The sequence below is a fragment of the Callorhinus ursinus genome, unplaced genomic scaffold (genome assembly GCF_003265705.2).
Source record: "Callorhinus ursinus isolate GAN/ISIS: 27379988/994484 unplaced genomic scaffold, GSC_fseal_2.0 scaffold75, whole genome shotgun sequence".
Taxonomy (NCBI): domain Eukaryota; kingdom Metazoa; phylum Chordata; class Mammalia; order Carnivora; family Otariidae; genus Callorhinus; species Callorhinus ursinus.
This window is the reverse complement of record NW_027397137.1, coordinates 4,968,517-4,995,114: the sequence shown is the minus strand read 5'-3', so window position 1 is coordinate 4,995,114 and position 26,598 is coordinate 4,968,517. Positions and strand designations below refer to the sequence as shown.

The 26,598-nt window shown below is 57.5% G+C and overlaps 1 protein-coding gene across 6 annotated transcripts in view; it reads right to left on the bottom strand.

Annotated features, from left to right (window-relative positions):
- Nucleotides 1-830: 830 nt before the first annotated feature.
- AGPAT3 (1-acylglycerol-3-phosphate O-acyltransferase 3) overlaps nt 831-26,598 on the bottom strand; it is an 87,516-nt gene continuing 61,748 nt past the window's right edge. For 4 of the 6 annotated variants that reach the window (XM_025863383.2, XM_025863385.2, XM_073887104.1 and 1 more), the window contains 8 exons: nt 22,430-22,656; nt 15,888-16,057; nt 14,606-14,767; nt 13,504-13,657; nt 12,451-12,553; nt 9,746-9,821; nt 5,565-5,763; nt 831-4,907 (listed from right to left, as the gene is read on the bottom strand). In XM_025863383.2, the coding sequence (XP_025719168.1) occupies nt 4,819-4,907; nt 5,565-5,763; nt 9,746-9,821; nt 12,451-12,553; nt 13,504-13,657; nt 14,606-14,767; nt 15,888-16,057; nt 22,430-22,607 (1,131 nt within the window). In that variant the 5' untranslated portion in view covers nt 22,608-22,656 and the 3' untranslated portion in view covers nt 831-4,818. Of the gene's footprint in view, nt 4,908-5,564; nt 5,764-9,745; nt 9,822-12,450; nt 12,554-13,503; nt 13,658-14,605; nt 14,768-15,887; nt 16,058-18,206; nt 18,371-22,429; nt 22,657-26,598 lie in introns of those variants that run through there. The other 2 variants (XM_073887105.1, XM_073887106.1) reach the window with 2 other exon arrangements.

The window sequence follows — 26,598 nt, the reverse complement described above, 5'->3', positions numbered from 1 at the left end:
TGTTCCTCGATTTTCTCCACAGAATGAATTTGTTGTTACAAAAAAATAGTTTTTGATATATACATGCCTACTTTGGAAAACCTTTTTGTCCTTGATGGCTTTTAAGACCCATGTTTAGGCAGAGGGTCACTGAGCACTTGGTGCCCCAGCTGATTCTCTCCTTTGCCCTCGCCAGATGGTCACTCTCCTTTCCGATTTCCCCTTTTCCTAAAGCATCTTACATGAAATGGAGAAGCGTGGGAAGCGCACCCAGCAGGACGGCCCCAGCTAGAGCGGCCCCCCGCGGGGGCGGTCAGTGCGGGTGGGTGGCCCGGGCGTCCGCCGCCTCCCCAGGGGGACCCGCGCACACCGGAGACAACGTTTATGGATGTCTCCTCCCTCTCTGGGACAGCAGCAATGTTGAGAGGCACACGTGGCGCCTGCAGCATTTTATCTAGAAAGTACCACCACTCGGGCAGGCTCACACGCGCCCACGTACAGTGAGGTCCACAGAGCGTGGCAAACGCGGCCGGTTGTTTGGGACGCAGGCTGGTAAAATCTCAGGTAGCTTGCCCATCCCCACCCCACCCCCACAGGCTCCCATTGGCCAAAAATACCGCTATCCTCGACTACATAAAGCTCGTGAGTAGCAAAACTTGTAAAAATGAAGTGTACAAAAGGAAACATCCATATAATACATTTGCACCCTGTATAGAATTCGTCACTTTGAAACTGGCCAACAGTCAGATAGGACCAATCATCAGTAATAGAAAAGAACCCCGACGTCTGTCGCACGCACCGAGTCGGGGGTTTGCGTGGTTTTCCAGAGAGAGAGAGATGCTCATTTACAGTTACAGTACTTGTGGGCGGTCTTTATGGTTAAGAAGCCAGTGGAATTTCCCGGCATTTAGGCGAGTCACATTTGATTGTCACAACGTACAAATCTTACAGGTCTGAGACAATAAATACAAGCAGATCAGATGCATTTCTTCATGGCATCAAGTAGCTCAGGTTTAATTTAACACGGCTTAGTGCATTTCAGGGCCTCATTCACAGTTCGACGTCTGTCCCATCACTTTTGCAACAGAAAGTTAAGAAACGGAAAAGTTTATGAGAAAAGAAAACTCCAGGTGGACGTGTCATTACAGAGCATAAAAATGTTAAGCAATTCAATTGTCTTTGAAAAGAATATCCAGCTGCTGACAGGGCTGACTGGTGCCCGCTCCTCTGGCCAACTCCTGGGTCCCCTAAAAGTGGTCTTGTCCTTTACGTACCCGAGCAGCTTATGGGAATGCCACCAATTTCATGGAATTGGACCACGGCAAATGCTCGTGGTAAAACTGAGTTCACATGTGTCCACCCCTCAGCCAAGCAGAACACGGTGTGACATCTTCTGCCCCCGGCCCGTCCCTGTGCCGGGGTGTCCCGGCCCTGACAGACGAGGATGCGGACCCCGAACGTCCGGTGCGCCCCGGCTGCCCCACGGCCCAGGCGCTCACCGAGGCTCTCGCTCTCCTGCAGGAGCTCACTCGCTAGAGAAAGGGGCAGGCACCTGGGCCGCGGACGTACTGTGTCCAGAGAGGAAGCGGGTGGGCACGCCAGGCCCACCGTTGTCACCTTAAGCCTGGTTACACTGCGGAAGGGTTAGAAGCCACATGACACCATGGGACTCGGAGCGCCACGTGCTAGGGAGAGCATGCAGGTATCGGTGAGAACTTGGAAGCGTCAGCTTATGCACAAGGCTGAACAGTTCGGCCGAAAATCAGCGGGCTGGAAAGACTGTGCGGCTTGTCCTGTAAGCGTCTCAGCAGAGACAAAGCAACATGCAGAGAGGGACTTATCCTTCACCCCAAGTCTGACCCCAGCAGTGGCCGCGTGGGCAAGGACAGCCTGGAGACTGCTCTCGAACTGCACATTCCACTCTGCTCAGCTCAGCTGTGATGCTCAGTAACTAAACGAGTGGAAGAAAAGGTTCTTATGCCTTGGGGCACAGAGGGGGGGCAGAGGGACAGACAGGTGGAGATTCAAGATGGACCAGCGACCGTACCCGCGTTGTCGACGACCAAGTGTTGCTTACATGGTTGTTTTATGTTGCTATTTAGTGGTTTGTATATTCAGAACTCATCTCTTCGACTAGACTCTGTGCCTCTTGGGGACAGGGACGCCTCAGGGAGGGCCATGCTGCCACCAAGCCCTGGATGGCCAGGGCCACTTCTTCCTTTGGATTAATCGCAAACGAGGACACGCTTTCTTTCTGACTAGCTAGGCCCTTCCCCAGCGCCTCCTGGCCCCCATGCAGCGGGGATGGTCACTTACACTGCTATCAGGGTCCCCAGGTGCCGGTAGCTGCCACGGGCACCTTAGAAGCCCCTGGAACTCCCCAGAGCGGGGGTAAACAAGCTGGGGTCCTCTCCGCAGCTGGACACATGCGTAGTGACCACGACCCGAACTGCACTCGCTGGGCAGGGCCGAGGCGCGTGCGTGGAAGGTGCCCGAGAGCCGGGCGTGGGTCTGAGCCGAGGGAGGAGCCACCAGCGGCCCCCAGGCTCCGAGCTCAGCCTGTGGGGTGCCCGCGGGGGACGCCCAGGGCCCAGGGCCTGAGTGCACCCCAACCGCGGCCAGCCCGCACAGTCCAAGCATTCGGCCTTAACTTGGACATGACGTCAGCAACAGAGGAAGCTCAGTTGTAGGGTATAAAGAGAAAAGCACTATTCTGATTCATTTTCCAAAATTAAAGGAGTTCCCCTCTTCCTTTTCCTTCTGAAGTGGATGAAAAGCAACTCCATCCCCCTCCAAAAACAAACAAAAACCCCCAAACATTCATGGTGTAGATTTTATTGCTCTCAAGGTCTTGGCATCAAGTGCACAAGCTCATCTGTTAGATCGGAAGGGAATCACTGAGATTTAAAAACCTGCGCTGGCCTGGGTCTCCGTGCGAACGGGAGTCCGCGCGGCTCGCTCAGCAACTCCGGGCGGACTCCCCTGGCGCACAGGGGTCCCCAGGCTCCGGGCAACGAGAGCTAGGAGTTAGCAGGTGGAAGATCTAAACTGTGTCTTGTTTAGTTAGTAGGTGAGGCGTCTGCGCGGTGGTGCCCCGCGGCTGCGCCACAACATCCCAGGTGCTAGTGAGTTAGTGACACAGAGACGGGGACAGGGAAGCAGCTCGCCAGGTGAAGGGAAAGAACCTAAGGCAGCGCCTCCCTGCAGCGCGGGGTCTGAGCTGCGAGGGAGGGGGGGCGGTCCTGCCTCAGCCCTGCAGCCTCGCGGGGCTGTGCTCCGTCACGCCCTGCCCCACGGCGACCACACAGAATCCAGCAGTGTCCTCCTAAAGAGCGTGTGCGGTCTCGAGAAATCCTCCCAGAACACAGACCAAGGGCTGATGCATAGTTATTTGTCCAGTTTAGTTTCTACTGTTCCCATCCCTCTTGGCTCCACCTCCTCTCCTAGAAAATTCAGGCTGCCTCTCTTCGGAATGCTGATTACAGGGTACCAGAGCTAACACCTGCTAGTTTTCCTTCCCTGGCTAAACAGGGCGAGGGGAGTGTGACTTGCAAACAACACGCCTGAGGTTTAGGAAGGAAGTACAATGCAGGCAGGGCGTGCAGCGGGATGCTTGAGCTGAGGCCCAGGAGCTGGCTGCTGGGGAGCCCCCCATGCCCCTCCCTCCACCAGCCCAGCAACCCCAGCCCCACGCCTCCATCTGCGGAACACGCAGCTCCCCTGGGCCGTGGGCCCAAGTCAGGTCACCGGGAGACACCCCATGGTGGGGGGAGCAGGGGGGAGCAGTGCCCCCATGCCCCTGGGGTGACGCCTGTCACACAGGGGCAGGCCACCCCCGGGGCCCCGGCACCTGCTTGGGAAAGGGAGGCTGGCGGAGTCGGGGGAGGCTCACCACCTCTACTTTGCATCAGGGAGCGGAAGCCATCAATAGACCAACTGTAAAAATGAAACCTCTAGAAGCCAACGACCTCCAAGTGAACAGTCTCCAACCACCTCCAGAAGCAAGGTTTGATGGTGACATACTTTTAAACGAGCATCCAAGACTCCTGTGGGCTGCACGGCAGCCCTCTCCTGGCACCGGGGGCAGGGGTGCAGCCCCGTGGAGGCCGCAGGGAGAAAGAGGGACAGGGGGCTTCAGGTACCGGGTGAAGGGGCCCCTTCACTATAAAAACAGATGTAAGGTACTTACACATGGGGTTAGGGGGGAAACGGGCAAGCCGTGGTCTGACAGTGAAACGGGGCTACCCATCCATCCGACACTCGGCGTGTGCTTGTCCCCCCAAGGACACCCTGTGCGCCCACCCCACCGGCAGGAGCGAAGGGGCGGTGCTGGGCAGGACAGGTGGGCACTTTGGGGGCCTGGGACCTGCAAGTCCTCCATCCCAGGAGAGCAGGGGAAGGTTTGCTGGGGGGAGGGGAGGAGGCGAAGGGCCAGGGTGAGTTCCCAAAATAACCGATAAAAACAAAAATGGGATCTAAGTTTAAGAAGAGAAAGCATCACAGGCTCCCTCGGGCAGGCAGAGTTCTCTCAAGATGACATCGGGGCGGGACCCGTGATCCCAGGAGTGGCCACCCCCCGCCCCCGCACACACGTGCCCCCCGCGCCCAGCTCCGTGGTGGACTCTCACCCCCCCGTGCAGGGGTGCAGCCGGAGTCTTCGTCTGTGGGCCTCCGACGGCTTCACTCTTGGCTCAAGGTTTACTGGTCAATATTAGTCACCAGTTAGTACGAAAAATAGTTTCTAAGGGTCTTTTGTTCCGATCTCTGTGTGTTGTTCTGTTTTTAATGAGTTAATTGGATACCACCGTCAGGTTATGTATGTGCAATCACAGCCAGTAATTATTCCTTTTTCTTAAATTCTTGGTTTCCATAGCTAGAGCCTTTTTCTATTTCAGTTACTCCTATTAGTCGGCGGACTCCAAAGGAAGCTTTAAAATAGGAAAAAGGCAAGGTTAGACTGGTCGCTTAGCCATCCAGTTGGAAAAACTGATATTGGGGGGGGGTCCCGACCTTTTGCCTCTGACCCCCCCCCCCCCGGGGGGGGGGGGGGGCCCCCCCTTTCCCCCCCCCCCCCCCCCCCGTGGGGACGGCAGGCCAGCCCTCTCCCCGCTCCCCCCGCCCCACAGGGGCCAGCCTGTCTGGGGGGCTCCGGGGGTGGGAGCAGGAGGTGGCCATGGGCCTGGTGGGGCTGCCGCGCCCTGCGAGGTGTCTGGGACAGGCTGGGCGCCCGTCCGTCTGGGAAGGTTCCGGGGGAGTCCCGAGAGCCCAGGACTGTGTGCGGGGGCTGTCGAGTAATGCCCATGTCCTCAGAGGCCCTCAGACCGCCACCACGTAGACATGGGCCGGCCCAGCTGCAGCACACAATGCTGATGCCCTGAGAGCCGGCGGCCGGTCAGTTTGTAGGGAGACGGCCCCGGGACGTGGCTGCGGCCCACACGACCCTACGGCTTAGTGGACAGAGGCCGGAAAGACTCCAGGGGGAGCCTGCTCCCTACAGGCCGGCCACCTCGACGGCCCCCGGGCCGGGCGCCGTGGCTGGAGCACGGAAGGCCCCCAGCTCGAGCTGTGTTATTCGCATGCGTTACCTGCCCCGACGAACCCCAGGAACGTCAGGATCAGGAGAGGCGAGCCACTTGCAAAGACACCCAAGACGCAACTGAAAAGAGGAGACAGGAGGACCGTGGCCCAGCAGACGAAGTTCAGGAGCGTCCACGGCCGTCGGCGGGGTTTGAACTGCTGCCCCGGAAACACGCCCTTCTGGTTGTACATCTCCTGCAAGGCGTCCTGAAAGAGGGAGAACAAGCGGCTTTAGATGCTCTTCTACCGCGAGGGCCGAGCGCTGACGATGGAAACGACTCCACCCGTCCACGTTCCCATCAATGAAGCAACCACCCTGTGTGCGATGGGCTGGGGACGGCAGGAGCCTCGTGGAAGCTCAAAGAAAGCCGGGCTCAGGCAGGCACGGCCGCCCCCAGGCCTGGCGTGCTGGCGGGGCCCCCCGCGGCCTCCAGCTACCTCCTGAGGGTGGGCTGGTGGGGCAGCAGCCCGGGCGCCAGTCCCGCCGCCGTCTGCACCTGCTACATCGCCCATGGAAAGCGACCTCGGCTCCCCTTCCTCTGTCTCCGGAGGCTCAGGAGCAGGTGAGACGAGCTGCCAGAGCATTCCGCCGGTGGAAAAGGTGCACACGCACGCACACCTCACGAGAGCCGTGCCTGGGGCCGGGCCGCCTCCCGTCACCGCATCCCTTCCTGTGGGCCCCGCTTGCTTCCCGGGGGCCTCTCCGGGAGCCCCTCACCCCAGCCCACTGCCTCGACATGCCGCTGGCTCGGCCCCACATCTACACCCGGGAGTGGGGGCGGGATCCTGCTCGCAGGTGTTGGGGAGGGTCAGGGAGGTGAGCTCAGCTCGCCCATGGTCCTGAGGACCCGCCACAGTGCGTTCGGGGGCCGTGGCTTCTTCCAGATGGCAGCTCCATGCCTTTCTGAACTGGGACCCAGGCCAGGAAGCGTAGCTGGTATGCACACACACGTGTAGCGTGTGTGTACCTCGCGTGTCGGGGAAGCAGCGCTCACCCGAGGCACACGGGGGCACTCGGACTCGTTCACGGACAGCAGATGCTTGGCCCGGGCCGGCTGAGGCCATCCCATGGGGCTGGCTCTCAGAGCTCACGTTCTCTCCTTCTCCCGACTCCTCGCCTGACCCACCTCCTCCTTCCCCTTGCCAGCCTCTGCTGGGAACCGCAGAGAGGGTCTCACCACCACCGCTGCAGACCCCCCAACCGCATCCACCGCGTCCCCTCCCTGAAGCCTGGCAGGCACTCGGCCACCGTGGCCCAGACACGAATGGCCAGGAAGGAAGAGCACTGGATTCAGGACCCTGTCCCATGTCCCGCACCGCCCCACGGCCCGCCGTTCAGATCATGCAGCGAGTGTGCAGCAGGAGTGAGGGCAAGAGGCCAGGAGGCCCGGGACCTCACCCCCCCGCCCCCCAGCACCTGCCAGTCAGCTCCCACATCTGCGGAACGGGAAAACCGCAAGGCACAAGCTCTGTGGTCTGGTTCCAGGTTACGCTGGAGTTAACTGGTAAATAACCAAAGGCGGGAGCTGTCAATGCCTCTCGGAAGCTGTCTGTTGCATCAGGATCAAAGCGCCGAGGCTGGTCACTGCAGGGTCTGCATCTGGCCTGGCAGGGGCCATCCAGACCCTCTACTCACAAGGGGCATCTCACGCTCAGCTGCGGGATGCAAACTTGGCGGTCTCTTTGAGACACAACTCAGAACAATTCCGCGAAGTGAACAAGTCCGTGCACGGCCTGCATGCCACGCCGCCTTCTGCACGGAGCCTGATGCGTGTTTGCACATTATGTCCCCACAATCTGGTTCTGCTGATGATATGCAGTTTGTTCATTGTGACTGAATCATCGCAAATGAACACACACAATGTCCTATTTCCCAATAACGCGCTGTTACATTATTTTTCCTCCTGTGTTGAACAATACTGTTGCTCACAAATGTCTATTGTGTAAGAGTTTTAAACTCTCACGTGTTGCCCTGGATTCCGAGATGGATTCTCCTTTGCAACCTAGTGTGTTCAAGATCCATCTGCCTTTCTATCTACTTGACCACATACGCTGCATTTCTTCTTCACATAGGCTTTATTTTCCTTCCAGAGAGAGTTATATTCTTGGAAATCATACATTTTACCTAAGTTTTCAAATGTATGAGCATAGAGTTAGTGATGCTACTCATATTATTCTCCTCTGCTCTTGGTTGGCTTACCTTTTCATTACTATCAATGCTATCACTCTTCTAACGGGTCACTCTTGCCGGCTTTCTATTTTATTAGTATTTTTTTTAAAGCATTTGGTACAGCTGATTCACTCTTTTGTAGCTTTGCTTTCTGTTAAAATGATTTATGCTATTTTTATTATTTTATTTGTTCTGTTCTCTCTGGGTTTACTCTATTTTTAGTATGTGTATGCACGTACAATGTATGCGTATGTCGGTGCGCGTGTGTGCGAGATAGGGGGATAAAATGTGTGTTAAGACATTTAGAAGAGATCCTGACACATAGTAAGATGTGTCTAATGCCAACTTCACGATCATTCCCTTGAGGGAAGTATGTCTTTTCTCTCTGGTTATTCTAAGACCTTCTCGTTGTCTTTTGTGTTCTGCAATTTCACTGATAAGTTGTGGGGGGGGGTGGATTTCTCTTTATTTACCCTGTCCCAGACGTGTGTTTCTTGAACCTGATGAATTCCAGAAGCTCTACAGTTGTCATCTGTGACACCTGCTCTTCACCACTCTTGTCTCCTTCTGGACCTGCCAGTAGTTACATATTGGACCTCTGGGTCTAGCCTCTGTGTCTTCTAAAAACTTATAAAGATTCCCTTTTATGTGTGCACTTCCTCTGTGCCACCTCTGAGTAATTTCTTCTCAATCTTGCAGTTTACTCTCTCTTCAGCTGTCTCAAATCTGCTATTTAATCTATTAATTAAAATTTTACTGTCAATACCTAGATTTTTGCTGCCTATCAATTCTACTTGGTTTTTCTCAAATCTGTGTTTTTTCTGTCAGTATTGCTCTTTTGTTTTCAGTTCCTTCTTTGTGCTCAACCACTTCAAACATACTGATTTTAGTCTCTGTTGATCCACTGGCTAAAGTGTTTGGAGAATTTGCCTCTTCTATTCTGTGTCTGTCTGTGAGCCCTGCGCTCGCGGTCTGGTTACGCGCTCATCTCCAGTAGGATTTTACCTGTGTTCCCCCGGCCCTGCACATGCTTCTCTCAGGAACTCTGGAATGGTTTGCCTGGAACCACTTGTTGTGTTGATATTTTGGCTTTGTTCTCCCTGAACAATATTGTTAGGATAAATTCAAACCCCAAGTCCCTCTGAGGGCCGACCTGTGATTATGAGTTATCAGGGAGACCTTGTTGAGACCAAGAGGAGAAAGGGGAGCGTCAAAGTCATTTCCCTGTGCTGGCAGGTATGTTTCTTTCAGTTCATCGTGCGAGGTGAGTTCCTGCCTGGAATGAGGTCAAAACCCTCTCTTCTGTTTCCAGGTAGGCATTAAAACTCAAGACTCCAGGGTAAGGGGACCAGCAAATGCCACTTGGAGAAGTGTGGCATTCCCGGTTCATAGGCTCATGACCTGCTTTTCAGCTCCAATTTCTTCTCTGATCCTTATTTTCTTAAAAGCTCACCAGTGCCTTTAAAAGGATATTTGTCGTATGTGGAAAGGATCTTGTCATTCTCTAAGCCCCCCGCAATGCTGAAGATGAAGATATTGTGTCCTGTATGTTTGCATATCTACAACAAGCCGGTGGCACATTTGGACGGTGTGCTGTGGGAGAATGGAGAAGGAATGGTGTGCTTGGCCTATGGATCTCTTCATGTCACCTGGACTCTGTCTCTTCTATGAATCACACACACACACACACACACACACACACACACACACACACACGCACGATACGTGTAGGCTGTGGATCTATCAGTTTTTACACGAAAAGATGAACCAAATGTGGTAAAATGTGATCAGCCACGGTTGTATAAGCACCATGCCATCCTTTATACTTTTCTCTAGTGTGTTGATTTCTCACAAGTTAAGAAAAATTGAAGACACTGGAAGGAAGGCAGAAAGTGTTTGAGAGCCGCATGGGAATCCCGTCTCCGGAAATCCACACGCATGCCCCGCCTGCCCCGTGTGCCGCCCCTCAGAATCCTCTTCCCGAGACCCCCAGGGGAGGGGAGAGCCGTGTGCCTTTACCTTCTCCTGGTAAAGTTTATGAAGCCACTGAGCCGCTTCCTTCTCATCCAGTGGGATGTCTTCCAGAGGAAATCTCCTGTTTGGGTAAGGGGATTGAAAGCACAGTGGCTTACCCGTGGGATGACATCTAACAGGGGAGTAGTCGCTGCGCGGTGGCGGGGGGGACTCGCCGGCCCCACCTTCTCTGGTCGGGCCTCACTCTCAAGTTCTAAAACCACACATACATCCAAGGCATTCAGCCGGAGCACAGAGGAGCCAGCACCTGGGGCCCCGTGGGACGGCGGGGGCCACGGAGGGAGGGCAGGGAGGTGTGTTCTTCTCCAAGGCACAGCCAACACTTTTCACAGGTGGGGGGGGCGGGCTCATGGGCAGTTTAATGGAACAGACCATGCCCCCGTCTCCACGGAGAAGGGTGTGCATTTGTGAGCTCCAGCAGGAGTCTTGGTCTTTCCTAATAGTCCATTCTTCAGAAATAATCAAAACTGAGAGTGTCTTCCATTAGGCAAAGAGGATTATGTATTTCACAAAGGAAATCTATTTGGTCCAAATATGAAAAGCAACAGAGATTCAGAACTTTAATCTTAACTCACAAATAGCTGACTTCGGTGACACTTGCTTATGACCCTAATCACCAGCGGGATCACCCGCCCAGGAGCGCAGGAGTCTTGAGCGCAGGGCAAGAGGGCGCCCCACGGCAGCCGCAGTACCCGAGGCCGCCAGCAGGGGGCGCCGGGGACACGCCGGAGCAGGAACGACCCGGCGGGGGTCTCCGCGTTGGCTGCCCGCCGGGCGGGCCAGAGTGAAAGGAGCCTGCCAAAATCTCCGTGTTTGAAGTTATCCTAGCCGTACTGTCTCCAAAAGTGGAGAGCTGTGCTTTATGTGGGTTATAACCTGTCGATCTTCACCGTATTTGAAATGAAAACGGACACGGGAGCGAGGCTGGTTCATGCAGCCTCTGGGAACTGCTCTGTACTCACAGGGAGCAAAGGAGACGGGGAACCCCTCGTAAACAAAAATGCTCTAACTCTGTGGGCCCCAAAAGGTCTTGGGAACCGGTGCGCCACCGGTAAGGAGACAAAGTTCAGAAGGGGTGTGCCCTGAGGGACGACGGCCTCCTCCCCTGGTTTTGGGTCTATATCCTGTAGTAGATCACCACACCCAGGTTCTAGTGTAGGTCTGCTACATGCAGTATGAAAAGTATAAAATGAGAATTTAAAAGGACGATAAAAAACAAATAAAAATATGAGCATCTATCTCCCGGAGTGGACTGAAGCCCCTTTAAGGATGCTGGCCCCAAGCGCCGGATGAACGCAGGGAGCCTCAGCCCACCCCCACCGGGTGCCCCCGGCCTTGCCCCCAGCGCAACCGCACCAGGAGGGAACAGGAAAGGAACTCAAAAGAGGAAAGCTCCATCGGCCCACGAGACCTTTGTCTTGTTTGATTATAAGCATGTTTTGGACTCACTGGAATATTGCTTTCCTTCAAAATACCCAAAAGGTAAGTATCACAAAATAGCACATTGAAGCTTTTAGACGTTCTAAGAACTTGTCTGTTAAAATAAGATTAGGTAAAGTATAATTCCAGGCTTTCTGCAACAAAGGGGACAATGAACAGAGTGAGGCACAGGTCTTCTCCTGCAAGGGGTGACTGTCCGCGAGGAGGGGCAGTGCAACCCGGTGGGGTAGCCGTGAGCACTGGCCTGGAGCTGGACCAGGAGGACTCGCCCAGCTCTGCCACCTCCCGGCTGGGACCTGGAGCGGCTGAGACCAAGCCCGGGGCCACCCCGACCGCCCAGGGGCCAGCAAGGGTGAGGACGGGCCCCGAGCCCACCGCTGCTGTCACTGCCCTGGATCGCAGCACGTGTTCTGGTCAGAGCCATAGCCAGGGCTGGAGGCCACCAGGACCACCAGGGCCCCAGATAAGCCACCCGGTCCCCAATGGTTCCTGAGATCTAAGGGCAAAGACCCGGGGCTCTCTCCCCGTCCCAGGAGGGAATAAGAGAATCTACACCTCCTCTGAGCCAATCCACTGCAAACTTCGGGAGGAAAAAGCCCCCTGGCTTATCCTTTACATTCACAAAATTATTCATGGGGGGAGGGGGAGGAACCGGGCGGGTGTGGTTGCTGTTTTAGATGTGCTCAAGATTGACATGAAGAGGCCCTCCGAGAGCCCTGGGGGCCAGTCTGACCGGGGTGGACGCTCAGTGCTGGCTGGTGAGACAGGCAGCGGCGCTAACAGGGCCCGTGATTTGTGCACACACCAGGGAAGGTCCTGCCTTCCTGCACATTTGAAGGAACCAGGAGGGGCGGGGCTGCCAAGTTCAACTGGGATGATCCAGGCAAGAGGGCCTGCCTACAGTTAGGCTTGGAGCTGGGGTCAAAGTCAAAACCCCCTTTTATTAAGAACACCAGATGCCCTGGGCTGGGACAGCTCACCCTTCTGCCTATGGGAATCCTAGTCACTGTCCAAGCTGAAGCTCAGCCCCTTTTAAAAAGCCTCTGTGTCCCTCCAGCAGGAGAGGTTGCTCCTGTCTTCAGAGCATCCAGAAGGGTCTGCCTTCACCCCACACCCACTCCTTCACCTTGTAGGACAGCGAGTGCTTCTCAGGTCTGGCCCCACATCTGCAGTTCTGGGGAGCAGGCTGCCTCCACTGGGCACCCAGGGGCCCAGTGCCAGGGGCTGGGGTCGTGGGGAGGGGTGCTTACCTCACACACATGTCTGCCTCGTACTTCTTCCCATAGAGGATTCCCAGCAAAGACGGGTTCTTGTTTCCACGGAAATTCAGCGTGACGTCATAGACGGCTGTGACTGCAGGGAGCAGTGGGGGTGAGACCTGGGCAGGCACCTGCGTCGGCACCCACGCTCGCACCCGCACCCGGCTCGGCCCTGCACCCACATCTGACCCAGCCCTGCACCTGCATCCAACTCAGCCCCACACCCCACTCAACCCCACACCGGCATCCGGCTCATCCCTGCCCCCGGCTCAGCCCCACACCCGGCTCAGCCCCACACCGGCATCCTGCTCAGCCCCGCACCCGGCTTGGCCCCACACCGGCACCCGGCTCGGCCCCGCATAAGGCTCGGCCCCACACCGGCACCCGGCTCGGCCCCGCACCCAGCTCGGCCCCACACCGGCACCTGGCTCAGCCCTGTACCCGGCTCAGCCCTGCACCTGGCTCAGCCCTGCACCCAGCTCAGCCTCACACTGGCATCCCGCTCAGTCCTGCACCTGGCTCGGCCCCACACCGGCACCCGGCTCATCCCTGCACCCGGCTTAGCCCTGCACCTGGCTCAGCCCTGCACCCAGCTCAGCCCCACACTGGCATCCTGCTCAGCCCTGCACCCGGCTCGGCCCCGCACCTGGCTTGGCCCTGCAGGCTCCTCGCACGTGGGTGATGCACGTTACTGACCATTTGTGTTCAGATTTATGGTCTGGTTGTTTTCTGTCTGTACTCCCTGTTCTTTGTCCCTGTCTTTGACCTTGCCTCCTTTGGGACTCATTAGATATATGTATTTTTTCCTTTATAAGGTTTTCAGTTACATAACTTTTTCATTATTTATTCATCATTTATTCCATTAACTAGAATTTTATCACCTCTGAAACGCTAGGAGTGGCTCAGACACGGTGCGTCCGCCTACTGGCTCTCCCTTTCTGTCCTGCTGGCCCGCATTTTACACGTCATTCACTTATGTAGTTCTGGACAAATCACTTTCGTGTCTTGCTGCATGCAGAGCCCCGAGAGAGAGCGGCCCCTTACCCGTCCCTCGGAGGCACTGGACCGCCGTGGTGAAGCCCTTGGTACGGGGCAGCAGGTGGTACTTGAGGACGGGCAGCCCCTTGGAGATGGCCACCTCCATGCTGACGCGGTGCTTCTTCTCTGTGAAGCGCGTGCCCTCACAGTACAGGAGGAACTAGGGCACAAGGGGGGCCAGGGGTTACCCCAGGCAACGGGCTCCAACGTTCCCCCGCACAGAGCGTGTGCTGCTGATTTGGAGCCATGACAGAACACTCTAGTGACAAGTGAGGTGGCCTGTACAATGTGATTGGATTTAGGGCTGCAATCCACAGTCCAGCCACACAGAGCCCCTCAGAGACCAGCAAACAGCACGGCACTGATTCGCAAAGAATGCCAAAGACAACCTCCCAGAAAGAACTGGAACAGGAAGGTGTCCCCAGGCAGCAGCCTTCCGACCAGTGGGTGGAAAATCGGAAGTCTATTATCCATTTGCCTCAACATGAGGATTAGAAATGCAACTAAGTAGCCAGTTCTCAAAGAAACACTTCCAGAGACCAGATTAGAAACAGAAACGATGTTCAAACTGACCGATGGCCACTACTTCCGATGGCTGGCCCATCAGACTCATGGAAGGGGCTGGAAAAACAGGAGGAAGCCCCCCGCCCTGCCCCAGGGGCCTGAGGGGTAGATGTTCTTAAGAACAGGCTAAATCTTCTCTGAAGTACAAATTGATCCCCAGAACCACAGGGTTCCTGGGGTCTGCTGTGCAGTCTGGCTCCCTGGAAGCTACTCCCTGCAGAGGAGGCCCCCCGAGGGGCTGGGCAGGTGCTCTCAGGGTGTCTCCATTGCACAGCTGAGCCAGGGATGCAGGAAGGGGGCTCATTTCCTCTCCAGGCCCCCTCAGCAGGGCTCTGGGTCTGCACTGGGGCAGGTAGAAGCAGGTGGCCTGGGAGGGACCCCCCAGCCTGCAAGCTCAGGGGGTGAGGGCCCCGGTTCTGCTGTGAAGTTGCTCCCTGGTGCGGGTTCTCGTCGGCCACAGCTAATCATGTAGTCGGGGCGGGGTGGGGGGTGGGCGCGGTCAGGAGACCTAAAGGCATCCGGACTGAAGCCACAGGGCACTCACCCACATGTACTCGGGGTAGTCGGACAAGCGCTCCAGCCCCTCGATGACGGTGTTCCGGTCCTCCTCCCACTTCCGCTTGCAGAACACGATCTCCAGGAAGTACCACGTCCAGCCGATGAGGGGCACATAAAGCAGCTCCCGCTTTGCGAGGACTTTGGAACTCTGGAGGGAGGGGGCAGGTGGTGAGGGTCAAGACCCCCACAGGCGCCCCTGGGACTCTCTTGGTGCTTGGTGACTTTGCCATCAATGAGGAGGCCCTGCTCTGAGCATGGCCGCTGGTTTCCGCACGACCCCAAGGGGGCAGGCGTGCTGTCCTACAGACAAGGAAACTGAGGCACAGGCTGGTGGAGGGAGGGGTGCCCGCTCTAGACACCAGGCCCTGGGCTGCCTGAGGGTGACCTGGGATGGCCAAGTATGGCTACTTTCACTGTAGACTCTGCTCGGCCTGCCTCAGGGGGCCCTTGACGTTTCCCTGAGGCAGCTCAGCTGGCCAAGGGAGCTCTGTGGGGACTCTGGATAAGTACGGGTTCATGGGAGGCAATGCAATAAACCTGAGCTCAAGACAAGCCCTGGAGAGCTGAGGGCGGACCTGACCTCAGACTCTGGGCTCAGAGGGTCCAGGGGCTACCCTGGAAGAGAAGGAAAACCCACACCCCATGCCACTCACCCCCAGCACCTCCCCGGGGCCCCGTGTGGCTCACCCCCAGCACCTCCCCAGGACCCTGCACTGCTCACCCCCAGCACCTCCCCAGGACCCTGCACTGCTCACATCCAGCACCTCCCTGGGACCCCACACTGCTCACCCCCAGCACCTCCCCGGGGCCCTGAATTGCTCACCCTCAACACCTCCCCGGGACCCCACACTGCTCACCCCCAGCACCTCCCTGGGGCCCTGAATTGCTCACCCTCAACACCTCCCCGGGACCCCCCTGTTACTCACCCCAGCATCTCCCCCGGACCCCCATGTGGCTCACCCCCAGCACCTTCTTGGGACCCCACACTGCTCATCCCCAGCACCCCCTGGGATCCTACATTGCTCACCTCCAGCACCTTTCCAGAACCCCCATGTGGCTCACCCCAACACCTCCCCAGAACCCTACATTACTCACCCCCAGTACCTCCCTGGGACCCCCGTGTGGCTCACCCCCAGCACCTCCCCAGAACCCCTGTGTGGCTCACCTCCAACACCTCCCTGGAACTCTGCTTTGCTCACCCCCAGCACCTCCCCAGGACCCTGTGTTGCTCAGCCCCAGCACCTCCCCGGGACCCCCATGTGGCTTACCCCCAGCACACCAAACCGCTCACACATGGTCCACCCACAGAGGAAATCAATTTCAAAGTTGTGGTTGAGGATGATGACCACGTGCTCCTTGCCGAAACGGTCCACCGTAGCCTGGTCAGTGAACAGCGTGCACTCCGTACAGGACCACCACTCCAGCAGCATGACCAACTCTGCAGACACGGGGGAGCGGCATCAGCAGGTGCAGGAGGCTGGGCTTGGATACGGGACCCCCGCTGCAGGAGGTGCCGGCCAAGCCCGTGCTCAGGGGACTTCTACAGAATGTTCATCCAGGTGGGACTTCCAGCTAGAAATGAGTTTTGATGGTTTAGGTTTCATAAGTTTAATTTTCCAAAATTGCAATGACCTTTCCTAAGCAAAAGTCAGGGAAAAGACAAATGGAAAGCAGAAGTGGAAGAAAACCGTAATCTTAGGGTGGACGTCTTTATGTCCTGTTACGATTCCCACAGGTGCTGTAATTTGAGGGACGATCACATTTTAGCCACAGAATGGGGGCACAGGGGGTGGGTGCATGCACACAGCCAGCCCCAGGGCCACCGTGGTCGCCAGTGTGGCTATGCCCACCATGGCCAGGCGTCCTAAGAAAGGTGACCCCACAGACCAAGAAGTACGACTTTCGGGCTCAGGATCACCACAGGACAGCCCCGTTGTTTTTGTGCTCAACACCAGCCCCTCCATCTTCTGATGGGACTGGCCGTTGGGGATAGAGGCCAGGGCTTGGAGAGCAGGCTCCACGCCTGACTGCCTGGGCCTCAGTTTCCCCATTTACAGAAAGGAGAAAATAGTGGCTTCCTCACAGGGCCCCTGGAGGACTCCACAGGCCACAACTCATGACCTTAACACCCAAGAACCAGACGACTGGGGCTGGTCCCTCCTTCCCGATGGGCACCCCCACCAGCCCGGGCCAAGGTGGGGGCTGCATAAGCTCTGCCCCCCATGTGCTGCTGATCACGCAGCCCCTGGGGTCCCACCTTCCTTCTCTGTAAGGTGGGAGCTGGACAGAAGGTCTGCCCCTCAGATGGTACCTGGACACTCACCAGCCACAGGCCCTGCCACCCGGGGGACAACCCGAGGCAGCGTCAGCAGAAAAGGCCACCTGTCAGAGGCAAACTCGGCAGCAATGACCCTGCTAGCCCTGGCCACTTCTAGCCCTCATTCACAAGCCTGGAGAAAGGCGCAGGCATGGAAGACAAATGATCTGAACAGACTTTTCTCCGGTATTTACAGGCGGCCCACAAGCACACGAGATGATGCTCAGTATCACCAGCCATCAGGATGCGCCCAAACCGCAGTGAGACACCCCTTTCCGCTCCTCGGGATGGCTGTCACCGGACACTGACGGGAGAGACAGGAGCCCTGCCCAGTGCCGTGCACATGCTGGGCAATTTCTCGGTAACTGGTGTCCACACGGAGCTAGGGGACAACCACGCGATTCCATCCCAGGGATCTGCCCAAGAGCCACGAAAACAGGTGTCCATGCAAACATCTGTGCATGGATGCTCACAGCAGCCGAACAGCAGAAACCAGCCAAATGCCCACCGAACCATGGCCCACTACATAACCACTGTCCCGCCACACCGTGTCACGTGACCCAGCTGCAACCTGGGCGAGCCTGGAAAACAGTGAGTCCGTCTTGAAGGACCGACCTGTAGGGGTTGTATGCGATGTCCAGAACGGGCAAACCCACAGACAGGAAGCAGCTGACTGACTGCAGGGATGGGGGATGGGCAGTGACTGTGAGTGCCTATGGGGTTTCTTTCTGGGGTAAATACACCAGGACCACTGGGCTGTATGGACCGTATAAAGGGTGGATTTTGTTTCGGTAAAGCTGTTGAAAAGAAAAGGAAGGAAAGCAGAGGCCAGGAGGCCGGCCGCTTGCACATCTGGAAGTGTCCCCTGCTGATGGGGGGGGCCAGCCGCCCCCCCCCCGGGGGAGACACAGCCCAGAGCTGCCCGCTCCCTGCCTCTCTCTGGCTCTTGTTTATCGGATGGCAGCAGCCCTGGCAGGGCCTGTGCAAAGTCCCAGGGGTCAGCTGGTTCACGAGGGACTATGGTGGAGAGTGTTGCTTCTAAAGCGATTTGCTGGGGAATGGGGGGTGTTTTTTCCATTATCCTAGTAAGAACACTTGAGACGCGCCCTCCTAACACACCTCCAGTGCACAATCCAGCACCGTTACCATGGGGCACAGGGCTGGATGGCGCACCGCATCACCAACCCTATGCCCCTCCAGGGTGCGGCCGATTTCAGGTCCCTCTTGGAAGCGGAATGGGGCAGTACACGTCCTCCTGGGACCGGCTCACCTCACTTCGCATGATGTCCTACAGTTTCATCCGTGTTGCCCCCTGTGGCAGGAGTCCCCGTGCAAAGGCTGAATAATTTCCCACTGCATGTAGGACCGCATTTTCTCTATCCGTTCATCCATCGCTGGACACGTGTTCAGACTGCGGGCTTGTGGGACCGACGCTGCCGCAGACACGGGCAAGTTCTGCTTTCTTATCCTTTGTTCGAGAGGAGCCAATACGGCCTCAGCTCCCGACTCAGAGCTGCCAAGGGCGGGAGTGCAGCGTGCTGCTGAGCCACATGCTGGCTGGGGGGGGGGGGGCCCTCCCCAGCTGTGTGGCCTCACCTGCAAGAGAGAGACGGCACAGCCCCCTCCCCGCAGGTGCTCCGGAGTGGGGCCGCTTTGCGGTCAACGTCCACGAATGCTGGCTCTCCCAGCCATCCCTGTGTTCCAGAGGCGCCCAGAGACCACAGACGGAGGGCCGGATGGACAGGCACCCCAAACCCCCTACAGACGTTCTGTGAGGACGAGCCACGGCCCGTCCCGGAGAGCGGCTCTGTCGGAGCGTCACCAGGCTGCCCTTCCCTGCCCGCCAGTCGGCAGCCGAGGGAACAGCGGGCCGGGGGTGCCTGCCCGTCTCATCTGGAGACCAGCAGCCTCTCTGTCCATGGAGCGTGGAGCCGCCATGCAGCTGCCAGCCCGCTGTCCGTGCCTGCGACCCCCGCCCCGCGGGGGCGCACTCTGGAGGAGTCTGGCTGGTGGGCTCCTGGGCCCAGCACTCATTTTTCGGTGTGATTTCCTTCATTCAGAATGAGCAAGCTCTCTCTTTCAGCCACTCGCTGCGCATTGCTGTTCTCAAACTCCCTGCATCGACTCGATGGGGATAGAGTGGCTGCTGGCTGGGAGGGAGGTGATTTTCTCTTTTCCAGCTGGGAAGTTTGGGCGTGGCCAGGTCAGCGGGAGCCAGGGGCCAGACGAGGAGGATCACGCTGGGAACGCACTCAGGGCGGCCAGCGGGAGGGCACCAGGCATCACAGGGTGAGAGCAGGGTCCGCGTCCAGCCAGACATTGGACAGTGGCTCAGGGTCATTAAAACAGTGATGTGACTGCAGCCCTCCCCGCGTGCCCCTGCAATCTGGGGGAGCCTTCCACTCAGTCCTCATCGGAGGGGGATGCCTGTGGAACACCCCTGCTTCAGCGGGTCCCTCGGGGGCTCCCACAGCCTCGCACTCAGCCACAGAAGGCCGGCGCCCCTCACAGGCGTCTGGGCTGTGCCCCGCACGAGGGGCTCACTCCCAGTCTGCTTCCGGCCGGGGGACAGGTTTTGTTCTCAGGCTGTCCTCCCCTTTGTTGTCTTTGTTACAAAAACGCATTTGTCTTTGCTTTTTTAACCCATCTTCTTGGAAGAGTTCTCAAGTTAGATCTGAGGTCTGTTTCCCACCCCACCTTTTGTTAGCAAAGTCTGGCGTCAGAGGCCGCTGTCCTCCTGGCAAATACCAGAAGAAGTGAGCCCAGTGGGACTGGAACTCTCCCCCAACGTCCCCTCCCTCCCCCTCCCACACCCCCCACGCACACAGCCCTCCCGACCCCCACCCCTGCTTCTGCCCTGCCTGGTTCTGGTTCAGCCTCACAAACCGGGCATGGTCATTACTTAGCAGGATTGCTTAGATGTACCTACTCACCAATTTCTCTGACTGCCCTCTTTCCAGCACCTCAGACCCCGCTTTATGATAGCTTTTGTTCTTCCTAAAGAACTTCTCCGACGGGAATGTCAGGTGCGTATCGTGGGCCGTGAGTGCCGCCACTCTTGGCTGGCATCAGACTGTTCTAGGTCACCCTCGTTTGAAAGACTGCCGTCGGTCCATCTGTCCATTCCTGCCAGCACTTGGGCTTTCCCTTCTGGGTATTTCTGCACCTGCTCTCTGTCTCCGCTGTGTGTGACCTCCCTGGGGCATGTCTGAGCGTGCCTGTTGGTTTATTTTCCCTGCTGGGAACACGCTGTCCTCGTGGAGTCACAGCACCACGTCTCTGTCCACCAGGAGGATTCTGTCCCAGCACCGCCTCTGCCGCGTCCCCTCCACAGATCCGGCTTCTCGCCCCGTCCTCCTTCCAGCCCGTGTCACCCTCCCCTCCCGGGTCTCTGCCGCACACTTGCATCCGCTGTGTCTGGTCTCCCGTGAGCTGGGTCCAACGTGACATCACATCCACCAGCTAACAGTTCACTCTAACAATACTCGACAATTACAATTTTCATTTATGGACGTTCTATCTGATTCTTTTTGTCACTCTTTGGTAGTGTTTTGTCTAAATCTGCCAGATGTTTCTTGTCCTCCGACTACGAGTTCATATTTGCTTTGTCTTGATCTGTGAGATTCTTCGAGCCTAAAGGCTCGAAGGAGGTATTTCCCCCAGATCTGCTGATCCCGAAGGGCGCTGCTAACCAGCTCCAACCCAGCCACGGCTCCGGGTCCAGTTAAATCCGGTCCCCCCACCCTGCAGCTGGTCCAGCTGGGGCCCCTGGAAGGCAAACTGGAGGCTCGGTGCCAGCACCCCGCTCTCTGCTGAGGGGATGGGGCAGTGGTGAGAGGTTCCCTTTACGTACTGTGCCCCCAGCCAGGTGCTAATAAGCCGGCCTTATCCAGGACCGAGCCGTTCGGGAGTGTTTTAACCTTATAATCCTGCTGCGGGTGGAGTCACAATTTAGTTTTTATTAATTAGCATTTGCCCTTTTGGTGTGTATTCCTCTCACCCAATTATACTCACGAGCAGCTCATTGGATGTTTCACACGATAGGATTTTTAATTCTCCCTCCCCCCACCCCCACAAAAATCTTTTATCTAAAAGAGAAACCAAACCCTGGGAACCGAAGCTGTTAAGCGTGTAAGGCAAGCTAAATCTACGGGCCAGCTCGCCGGTCTCGGCCGAGGCTGCGGAAGTCGCGGGCCTCCGGGCCTCCTTGGCTGTCATCTCGCCCCTGCTCCCGAGCTGGGAGGCTAATGGAGACTCACCGTTTCCCAAAGGATATAAAATGGGTATTGTGTTCTCTTTACTATAAAAGAAACATGATCTTAAGCTAAAAAACGTAAACAGCACAAAGTCAGACATATACATAAATAAATGCAAATAGTAAAAAGGAAAAGGAAAAAAATAAAAACCAAACAAGCACTAAATAAGTAAAAGTAAAACATAAAGTAAAAAGTAGAAGCCCCTCGTTCCTCCAGTCCCTGGGCATTCGGTTTCCTGGGGCCCCGGGGGACCCTCCAGGCACGACCAGCGCGCACACGCGCACACACGGCACACGCCGTCCTCAAAGAGACAGCAGGGCGCCCTGTACTCTGTTGTGCACCTTCCTCTTTCATTTAGAAATGTATTTTGCAGATGGCTCTGCGTCAGTAGGGAGACGCCCTCGCTGGTCAGGGCTGCGGGCGTCTGCGGCGCACTCACCGTACTCGTGCCCCACTGAGGGGGCACTACGGTGGCTGCCGGCCTGTGCTGATGTCAAAGTGGTAAAAGGAGAAGGTCTGTACCGACGGCGCTCCTGCAGGGAGCTCTCAGGCATGTTCGTATCTTGTGGGGTAACGGCCGGCAAGGACGGCTGTTGCAGGCGTCCCGCGATGCGCCCGGCACCCCACACACCGCATCACGGGCGTCCAGCCCTGGCAACCGTGGGCTTTGCTGTGGGGCTCCGCGTCTCCGTCCACCCAGCAGGTGGGGACTGATTTTACACGCACACGCAGGTGCGTGTCGGCCACAGACACACACGTCTACACATGTACGTCAGATCAAAAGCGGGAAAGGGTCCTTGTCCTTGACAGACGGGTGCTCGCACGCCCCAGAGAACGGATGGGCCTCGCGGCGCCCTGCTGCCCGGCTGGCGAACCGAGTTCACATCTGTCCTCAGATAGCCAAGACCATGCTAACCATACAAAACTACGTCCTCGGTGGGTCCAAGCTGTCGGCTGTCGGGATGTCATTCGGCTCAACCCCGTGGAGAGGCTGAGCATCTTCCGGCGCATCTGCCGGCCACCCCTGAGCAGCCCCTCCGTTCCTGCGTGGGCACCGCCAGCTGGGCCCCGCCTGCCGCTCACGTCATCGGGAGCATTCCCCACCCCGGGGGCCCCCGCCCGGCAGGGAGTGCAGGCCGGTCTGTTCGGGGTTTGGGTTCGTCTGGCACAAAGGACGTCCTGCCCCCCTGCTGCCCGGCCCCCACCTCCCCACGTGCGCGGCGCGGGCAACACTCACGGCTCCACAGTGAGTAGGCGAGGCGGCAGTTGAGCCGGCGGTAAAGCTGCTTGTTCACCGGCCAGAGGACTAGCGTGCAGAGCTGGACGAAGTTGATGACCAGCCCACTCACCACGAAGACGAACCCGATGAGGAGGTGCACCATGAACTGGGTCTTCAGGTAGGCGAGCAGGCCCATGGTCGCTACTCAGTAGCGAGTGCAAGGTCCTTCACTGAGAAGAGCCGTCCTGGAAAGGACAGGGACAGCAGTGAGGACGGGCCCCCAGGGCCCCGGCGGTGGCACGCGGAGGACGACCCACGGGGCTCGCGGAAGAGCCCGCCAGCCAGCGGCTCACTCACGCCACTCTCTGCGGCCTTTCCTTCTGGGAGGGACACACACTCTCGCACACACCACGCGCACACCATACACACCCCCTCCCCATGCATACAAGGAAGGAAGGAAAAAACCTAAACGAATGCCCCCAAATATTACTAGTGATTGATTACCTCTAGGAAAAAGCATTACAGATAGTTTTTATTTTAGACTTTTTTTAGCATCATTTAAAAAGATCAAACTGCACATGAAATCTCTATAAAACAGATCTACACTATGTCAACTATTTAATTCCCAAACTGTGGTGCACTTGGAAGCTAACAGCCTCTGTTTGGGCTCTAGCACAGCACGGTGACTCACCCAGGGACCTAACCAGTTTTTCTCCCTTTTTCACATGCATTTCTTACTTCCAACAGTGAAGCCCAAACCTCACATTTCTTGGTTGCACTTGTCCCGTGAGCTGCCCTGTAACCCCGCCTCGTGGCAGAGAACCAAGCAGGAAGCAGTGATCCAAACTCAGGGCTGCCCGTGGTCTGCGGGAGAGGGGCCCACACACTCTCTGGGGATGGGGCATGGAGCTGGCTCTGAGACAGGCTCCCCAACTCTCTGGGGCAGGTCCTGCTTCACTTTACAAGCTGAGCACACCTGGGGGCACCAGGGGGCCAGTTGCCCCCCGAGACCAAACCGACTGTGCTGGAAACAGGCCGCTGTGATTTCCGAGGCTGAGTCACAAAAGTACAACTTTTGCCCAGCCCCTGGTCCTCACGTGGTCGGCTCAGGGGGAGCCAGTTGCCGTGTCAGGAGGACATTGGCAGTGAAAGCTGGCCGTCCAGGCCCAGTCAGGCCTTTGGATGGCACAGCCCCTCTGCAGCCCCGAGCCACCAGCCCACTGTGGCTGAAGAGACAGGGAGGGCGACGAAGGGCAGGGTCTCTCTCAGACCAGTGCTGGGACGGTTTGTTACTCACTGGTTACTCGCAGTTACTGTAACTGATCCTCTGAACGTAAAGGACAGAAAACAGGGGGACAGCAAGACACTTCTTACTACATTGTTGGGGACGCTGCAAACCCTCCCCTCCAAGCAAACAGCAGCACGGACAGCGGACTTGTTCGGGGCCCCACCGTGAGAAGCAGTAGGACCAGATTCCAATGTAGGCAGCGAGATTGCGTCCACACACTTCCCACAGGCAGGGGACACTTCTGGAAGGCAGAGTCCCAAACATGCCAGCCAGGCCAGGCCTGACGACGTACTCCTTCCGTGTACTAGAGCTAATGGCTTTGTCCAGACCCGGCATCGATGCCCATCCTCTAGCACCGAATCGGCAGGCTCTCTGCACCCCACTGCCCCCGGAGACCAGGCTCTACCTGCACTCCCCCCACCTGCCCCACAGGCCAGAATAACCAGGGTCCCCAGAAGCCAGCGCAAAGATTGCCGTATCAGCCGTGATGCTTTTAAAAGCAGATTCCCAGGTTCCATGGCCGACCTGCTGATTCCATCACCGGGGCACGAGGTACAGGTCCATCAAGGTGCAGCTCAGCACAGCTCAGATGTGCTCACTGGTGCGCAGGGTGATGGCACCTGGAAAGCCACGGCCACGGTCAAGGCCATGCTCACATCAGGGTGTTTCCCATCGCCCCTGCCCAGGCAGTGCCCAGGCCCTGGCAACGCCACCAGCCTCTGGCACTGTGGATCCAGCTTCCTTTTCTCTAGGCTCACGTGAGTAGAAACACACGGCACCTGCCTCGTGGCTCAGCACAACGTGTGCACCACCGTTCAGCCTGAAGGCAGCTCGACCTTCCACGGCACGGAGGTCCTGATCTACCGATCCACCTGCCCATGGCGTTTGGTGACCATGCATGCTCGAGCACAAGTCTGTGTGAACGCAGGCTCTCACTCTGGAATCCATTTCAACCCCGAGGTTATAAAGTAGCCAGTCTCTGGGCTGCCTGAGTCTCTGATGTAAAAGTCCATCCCCAGGAATCCCTGCGGAGCTGCACCCACCCTTAGACACGCGTCTCTCATGGCCTCACCACCAACACCGCACACTCCTGTCTGGAATGCTGGCGTCCGGGGTCCAGCCGGCCTCCCTGCCCCAGACCCCGGGGCTCAGCAGGGGCCCTGACGGGGGCTGATGGATGTGGCCTGGAGCTTCATTCCGACAGCTAGCCTTCTTGGTGACTCACGTTCACGACCTGCCCTTGTCCTTCCAAGGTCACCCTAGGTCAGTCCCACATGCTGTCTGCTGGGCTCCCGGGACCCGAGGGTGAGCGTGGCCCTGGGCTCTCCTGGGCTGTCAGTCTCTGGCTCGGGCGCCCCAGAAGTGGGGTCCAAATGCACGACTCCATCGCTCCCTGTGGGCCAGACTCCATTCTAAGGAACATCAGCCACGGTGGCTCAGGGGTCCTCCCACATGCCCACCCCACGAAAGCACCCAGTGCTGACCGTCTGCTTGGATGCTGCCCCACTCGGCCCGCACGCCCCCACCTTCTCCCCGGCCTCGATGGGCACAGCAGGAGTGCGGTGGGGGAGGCGCAACTCAGGCTGCCGAGAGCGCTTAAAAACGGCTTAACTCCGACCAGACAAGATTAAGTCAGGCTCTGCACGTTTGTACACAGTCCGGCACTCTGTCCAGTTTTACTTTTTAAACAGAACTCCATTCTTGCAAAGGCAGCCCACGGGGTCTGATGCTCGCGGTGCCCGCCGGCCGCCGCCACCACCACCACCGTCTGTGTTCAAAACACACAGCGCCGAGCTCTTCCGTAAAGTCAGGAAACGCACTTCATTGCACCTCCCCTTGAGGTCCTCTGCAGGACCTTATTGTAATGTAGCAGATGATGCTTCAGGGTCTAAGAATCTCTAACAGAAATCCGTACAAACACCCAAGCTTGCGTTTCTGCTGCAGGGCCGCAAGCTAAGCGGCTCCCCCTGCAAGCGAAGTACTTGGTGATGCTCCGTCCTGATCACCTCCGTCTGCGTGTCGTCTCTGCTCACGCCCAACCGTGCTCGGGGCGTCGGGAGCTCTGGGTGACGCCCCAGGATTAGGATCCGCAGCGCTGGGGCGCGATCATCTGAGCTCCTACAGACGATGCTACACTGTGCCCATGCGGGTTTCACTCGTATCCGTTTCCCGACAGCATACCTCACTTTCCGGAGGTCAGAGCCCCCGAGCCCAACCCAGGGTGTCACAGTATCACACGGCGATCTTCATTTGCAGGTTCCTGATGACTATGAAGTGATAATAAATCCCATAAGGTGGGTTCTTGGAGTCTAGACCTCCATGTTACAGATGAAGAAACTGAGGCCCAGTGGCTTCAAGAACTGCCGCTCAGGACAGGGAAGCCAGAGCCCAGCGCTCGGCCACAAAGCTGCTCCCTGACGGGAGCACTAGACACACGGAGAGAAGGCCCAGCACGCAGCCCTTCACCCTGCCTAAAGGACATCGGGATGGCCCCCAGCGCCCGGGCCTCCGGAGACACCAAATGCTTACGAGGAGCCTGGAGGCAGGACAGCCAGCCTGTCCCTCTCCCGCGGCACCTTCTCACTAATGCTCAGATGCCGTCGCCGAGGCAGCGAGGAAGCCCGGCCTGTCTCTAAGTCCTTTCATTAGATAACAGGTCTAGGTTGTTCCAGAAGCCTGCATCTGCACAACTTGATCCTGACGGTGAGGTGGCTGCCTCCTGAGTTTGTGCCCCTGGGCGAGCTGCAGGGGGCAGGGGACGAGCTGCATGCTCAGCCTCCTCAAAGTGGGGGTACAGTGTGGAGCCAGCCCCCCGGGCCAGAAGGCCCAGAACTGACTACTGGCCGATCGACAGGGGCAGTGAGACAGGTGGCTTGGCGAGGCTGAGCTGAAATTGTTC